Source organism: Perognathus longimembris, chromosome 15 (genome assembly GCF_023159225.1).
Source record: "Perognathus longimembris pacificus isolate PPM17 chromosome 15, ASM2315922v1, whole genome shotgun sequence".
In the NCBI taxonomy this organism is placed as follows: domain Eukaryota; kingdom Metazoa; phylum Chordata; class Mammalia; order Rodentia; family Heteromyidae; genus Perognathus; species Perognathus longimembris.
The window spans coordinates 57,351,261-57,357,175 of NC_063175.1; the positions used below are offsets into that span (position 1 = coordinate 57,351,261).

Genomic DNA, 5,915 nt, shown 5'->3' on the forward strand with positions numbered 1-5,915 from the left:
CATGGAAAATAAGGAACGAGAACCCGGGGTTTTAGTGGAGACACGCTGACAGGTGAGGTACGGTCCGTCGTTGGTGTGCCTGAGAAGTTAGCTTATTTGATCGAGAATTTCTGAGTAAGAGGCTTGGGGAAAACCCGCTGAAAATCTCCCTGTTAAAAAGTATGTGATAGTGACAGGTAAAGAAGAATATAAGGGAAGAAAAAGAGACAGAACAAGGGACACAAGGGCAGAGGGAAGAAGGAGGGAGGAATAGAGGGAGGGAGGAAAAGAGAGGAGAGGAGGAAGGAAAGGAGGAAGGAAAGGCGGGAGGGATGAAGGGAAGGAAGAAAAGGAGAGAGAAGGAAGGGAGGGAAGGAGGAAGGAAGGAGAGAGAGAAGGAAGGACAGGGAAATGAGGGGGAGAGAGAGGAGGGAGGAGGGAGGAAAGGAAGGAACAGGAGCAAGGGAGGGAGTGAAAGAAGGAAGAATGGAAGGAGAGAAAAACAAAGCAAGAAGCAAAGAAAGAAAGAGAAAAGAAGGAAGGAAGGAAGAAACACTGAAAGAAGAAACGAATCTCTGAGTACCTATACTCCTACTTGGAAAACAAAACCATAAACGAATCGTACAATCATGTACAGTCCAACAAATTAGAGACAAGTTGTAGATATTAAGTTCCCCAATGCCTGATACAAGACAGATACACAGAGCGAGGCGTCACGGTGAAGGTCTAGAGACCTGCATATGTAAGACGTACTCAGCTCAAGATAGTTTCTTATGATAAGAAACGGAGAAACCTCTGGATCGGATCCTTTTTCTTTGGCTTTCAGCAAAGGGATATGGGGCAGTTTCAACGTCCGTGTTGTATCACCTTAGCTCCTCGTCCCCCTTCTCCCCCCATCCCTGCCCCCCCCCCAGCAGTCCTGCAGTCTTTATGGGCCGACCATAGTCTCCTGTTCTTTTAAATCTCTCGTAAAAGTCCTCCAGCCGCCCAGCCTGGCGGGCTTCTGAGCAGGGCGGGCCTGCGCAAATGGGGCTTTTACTGCCACTCGAGTTTCCTTCATGTCACAGTTAGGTCGCAGAGCCTCCGGGGCTGGACCTCATCTGCTTCCGTTCCATGAAGGCGGGCGTGGCCCCCGGTCCTCAGGCACGTCCAGGCCGGAGGAGGTGTGGGCTCTCCGTCCCCGTGTCCCTCACCTGCGCACAGAGGGGAGGACCTGAGCCCCAGGTCACAGCTCCGAGGGGCTCTCCTCACAGTGTCTCTGGAGCGTGTGCGTGCGTGTGTGTGCGTGTGTGCGTGTCCCCTTCAGAGCCACCTTACCCACCACCGGAAGCCGACGTGTTTCCGCACACAGTTCCACGGCTCACCTGCACAGGTGAAGTACTATTTAGCACGCGCCCGTTAACCTGCTGTCAGGTGTGTGGGTAATGAAATTTGGAAAAGTGAGAGGCAGAAAGTTAACCTTAGGAATGACTGGAAGTTGGAAGTTTCCAAGAGGGAAAAGGAACTCGTGAGTTAAAGGAACACATGAAACGAACAAAAGGAACAGCTTACAGGTGACAGCGGTTGGGTGGTGGTACGGGCTCCGGGCTAGGGCCTGCCCTCTGCCGGGAAAGAGCTTGCCCCCACCTGGGGACCGGGCGGGCACCGCAGCTCAGATGCCTCTCCACCCTCAGGCTGAGCTCTCTGCTCACCATAAACGTGGAGGGCCATCGTATGCGTCCCCATCTGGCTTCTCCTGAGGGAAGAGCTGGCCTGGAGGACGGAAGAGGGGGATGAAGCAGGGCGCCGGCTCAGCGGGGCCTCTGGCCACGTGCTTGCTTGCCGAGAGCACTCTCTGCCGGTTAGCTGCCGTGCTCCTGGGGTGAGCACGGCCTGCCGTGTGGAATTCTCCCACGGTAGTCTCCGCCGTGGCTGTGTTGCCTTCGTCGTCGTCGCTGGTTGTAAACATATTTTACCTCCCCAACAATGCTCACGGCTCCTGGTGGGTAGAGAATCTCGTATTACTCCCTCTGATTGAGCTAACCTATTTGAAATCCCCTTCTCCCCATTCTTTGACTTAATAATAGCATTCTTTGATATATAAATTTGGCTTCTGTGTATCTGAAAATGATATTCATTCAGCTTTGTCAGTTACGATGGTTTATTTTACAATCCATCAAGTAGTTTTAAATATCTACATGTGTGCTGTCACTTGGCGTACAAGACAGAAAACAGCAAACACCCAAGAGAACACACTGCCACCGAGTCCACCCAGCATCCGGGCCCGGCCCGCAGATGCTCTGCGCTCCTCCTCCGGCTCCCTCTCGCTGCGCTCTCCTTTCTCCTGAAAGTGGGGCCCAGTGCAAGGGCCAGGGAAGGCCTCCCGGTCCCAGTGGAGGAGGGCCAGGCCCGCCGCGCAGGGCTCTGGTCCCTCGACTTGTCTCTACTTACGCACACATTATGCCCTCTGCCCGCACTGTTCTGTCAGCAGCAGGGTGGAGCATGGTGGAGCGTGGTGGACTGTGGTGTAGCGTGGTGGAGCGTGGTGGACTGTGGTGGAGCGTGGTGGAGCGTGGTGGGGCGTGGTGGAGCGTGGTGGAGCGTGGTGGAGCATGCTAGAGCGTGGTGGAGCGTGGTGGAGCGTGGTGGAGTGTGCTGGAGCGTGGTGGACTGTGGTGGAGCGTGGTGGAGCGTGGTGGAGCGTGGTGGAGCATGGTGGAGCGTGGTGGACCGTGGTGGAGCATGGTGGAATGTGGTGGAGCGTGGTGGAGCGTGGTGGAGCGTGGCGGAGCGTGGCGCAGCGTGGCGGAGCGTGGTGGAATGTGGTGGAGCGTGGTGGAGCGTGGTGGAGTGTGGTGGACTGTGGCGGAGCGTGGCAGAGCGTGGCGGAGCGTGGCGGAGCGTGGTGGAGCGTGGTGGAGCGTGGTGGAGCATGGTGGAGCGTGGTGGAGCGTGGTGGAGTGTGGTGGAGTGTGGTGGACCGTGGCGGAGCGTGGCAGAGCGTGGTGGAGCGTGGTGGAATGTGGTGGAGCGTGGTGGAGCATGGTGGACTGTGGTGGAGCTTGATGAAGCGTGGTGGAGCGTGGTGGAACGTGGTGAAGTGTGGCGGAGCGTGGCGGAGCGTGGCGGACCGTGGTGGAGCGTGGTGGAGCGTGGTGGACCATTGTCAAGTGTGGTGGAGCATGGCAGAGCGTGGTGGAGCGTGGTGGAGCGTGGTGGAGCGTGCTGGAGTGTGCTGGAGCATGGTGGAGCGTGGTGGAGCGTGCTGGAGCGTGGTGGAGCGTGGTGGAGCATGCTGGAGCATGGTGGAGCGTGGTGGACTGTGGTGGAGCGTGGTGGAGCGTGGTGGACCGTGGTGGAGCATGGTGGAATGTGGTGGAGCGTGGTGGAGCGTGGTGGAGCGTGGCAGAGCATGGCGCAGCGTGGCGCAGCGTGGCGGAGCGTGGTGGAATGTGGTGGAGCGTGATGGAGCGTGGTGGACCATTGTCAAGTGTGGTGGAGTGTGGTGGAGCGTGGTGGAGCGTGGCGGAGCGTGGTGGAATGTGGTGGAGCGTGGTGGAGCATGGTGGACTGTGGTGGAGCTTGATGAAGCGTGGTGGAGCGTGGTGGAGCGTGGTGAAGTGTGGCGGAGCATGGCAGAGTGTGGCGGACCGTGGTGGAGCGTGGTGGAGCGTGGTGGACCATTGTCAAGTGTGGTGGAGTGTGGCAGAGCGTGGTGGAGCGTGGTGGAGCGTGGCGGAGCGTGGTGGAATGTGGTGGAGCGTGGTGGAGCATGGTGGACTGTGGTGGACTGTGGTGGAGCTTGATGAAGCGTGGTGGAGCGTGGCAGAGCGTGGCGGAGCGTGGCGGAGCGTGGTGGAATGTGGTGGAGCGTGGTGGACTGTGGTGGAGCGTGGTGGACTGTGGTGGAGCGTGGTGGAGCGTGGTGGAGTGTGGTGGAGCGTGTTGGACCATGGCGGAGCGTGGCAGAGCGTGGCGGAGCGTGGCGGAGCGTGGTGGAGCATGGTGGAGCGTGGTGGAGCATGGTGGACTGTGGTGGACTGTGGTGGAGCTTGATGAAGCGTGGTGGAGCATGGTGGAACGTGGTGGAGTGTGGTGGAGCGTGGTGGAGCATGGTGGAGTGTGGCCCGGGGCAGGGGGAAAGGCCATGGCTCCTTGGCTGTACTGGTGGCCACTTGGATGGAATGGGAAGGAGGTACTTGCTGAGGTGGGTGTGGTTTAGACACAGTCGAACGGGGTGCACTGGAGTGGAAGGCACCCGGGGTGCACTGGAGTGGAAGGCACCCGGGGGGCACTGGAGTGGGAGGCACCCGGGGGGCACTGGAGTGGAAGGCACCCCGGGGGGCACTGGAGTGGAAGGCACCCCGGGGGGCACTGGAGTGGGAGGCACCCGGGGGGCACTGGAGTGGAAGGCACCCCAGGGGGCACTGGAGTGGAAGGCACCCGGGGGGCACTGGAGTGGAAGGCACCCGGGGGGCACTGGGGCAAAGGCCCTGCAGACCATTGTGAGGCACCTTTGTGGACAGCCAGGCCAGTGCCCCACGGTCACTTTGCACCCTTTGGACGTGTACCTCCACAGCAAAGGCACGCGCGCGCCACGGTTTCAGTGCCATCGTGATGTAAGCTCGAGTGCGCTGGCGCTTACCCGCTGAGGAGGTCTCACCATCGTGCCGGGTCAGGACCACGCGTGATGGTGAGGTCCCCGCACCGCCTCATCCCGCTGCGTGGGAAGTCAGTCCTGGCGCTTGACCCGCCCCGTCCCAGCCGTGCTGCCTGACGCTCGCATCGCAGGGCCTCACCGCGGACGCGCGGGCCTCCCGCCGCCTTATCCTGGGCGGAGCGGATTTCCGTGGCCCAAATTCAAGCATGTATATTTACATGTCAGTGTTTCTCTGTGGAATACGTATGGAGCCGACATTCACCGACGGCTGCGTGCGACAGTCACAATGGCTACCGAGCAACTGCAACGGTGAGGCCGCCGGCCTCAGGGGCAGAGCGGGAGGAGGCCGGGGCGGGGGGCGGGGGGCGGGGCAGCGCGGGGGCTGCGGGGAGGGATGGGGCTGCGGCCCTCGCGTGGCGGGGAGCGTGGGCGCAGGTCCACACCACAGCCGGGATATCGAGAGTGCACTCGGGCCGGGCTCGTCACGCGAGGGACGAGTGTGCGGATGAGCAACGTGACCACTCAAAAGGCGGCCGCTGGCTGCTGCCGCCTTTCTGTCGTCGTTTTGTCTGGGTACTGGGGTTTGAACTCACGGCCTTGCTCATTTTGCTTGGCTTGCTTGCTTGGATGGTACGTTGCCGCTTGAGCCACACTTCCGGCGTGGCTTTTGGACATTGTGGAGGAAAGACTTGAGGGCTTTCCTGACAGGGCTGGGTTTGAACCATATTCCACTGGATTTCAGCCTCCGCGGGAACCGGAATGACAGGTTGGAGCCCTCAGCCCCTGGTTCACTTCCCTAATCTTTGAAGCTGTATTTCTCTACTTTTGTAAAATAATAACAGACTTCTGGTGTTTGGTGGAAAAGAGACATAATTACTGTTGACACTGAAGAAAATGATTTCAGTCTAAGGGCTGGGGGACGTCTCTCCTGGAGTCAGTACCACTCAGAATGATAGCTTGGCTGGGGGAGCCGGGGAGTGGTGGGGCGCCTGAGACTTCATCATTGCGAGACATTGATGAAGGCATTTCAGCGACGAGACTGGCCGTCTCTGAGCTCCTTAAATCCGGCTTCATTCCTAGCAATTAAATCTCAGGTCTTTCCGTTCCAGTTGTAACTGACATCTACTCAATCAAGACGCACCAATACAAAGATAGCTAGGATGGATGGATGGATGGATGGGTGGGTGGGTGGATGGGTGGATGATAGGCTCTTTCATATGGTTTCACATTCTTTCATTTTTACCTTTTAGTAGTTATACAAGAGTTGGCAATTTACAAAGCTAGATATGAAAACATA

The 5,915-nt window shown here is 58.7% G+C and overlaps 1 protein-coding gene across 1 annotated transcript; it reads right to left on the reverse strand.

Annotated features, from left to right (window-relative positions):
- Positions 1 to 3,124: 3,124 nt before the first annotated feature.
- On the reverse strand, positions 3,125 to 4,624 carry LOC125363953 (extensin-3-like). The gene is made up of 2 exons (XM_048363291.1): positions 4,604 to 4,624; positions 3,125 to 4,411 (listed from the first exon to the last, which is right to left on the reverse strand). Exons 1-2 carry the CDS (start codon positions 4,622 to 4,624, stop codon positions 3,125 to 3,127), a joined length of 1,308 nt encoding a protein of 435 aa, XP_048219248.1.
- Between the last annotated feature and the right edge of the window lie 1,291 nt (positions 4,625 to 5,915).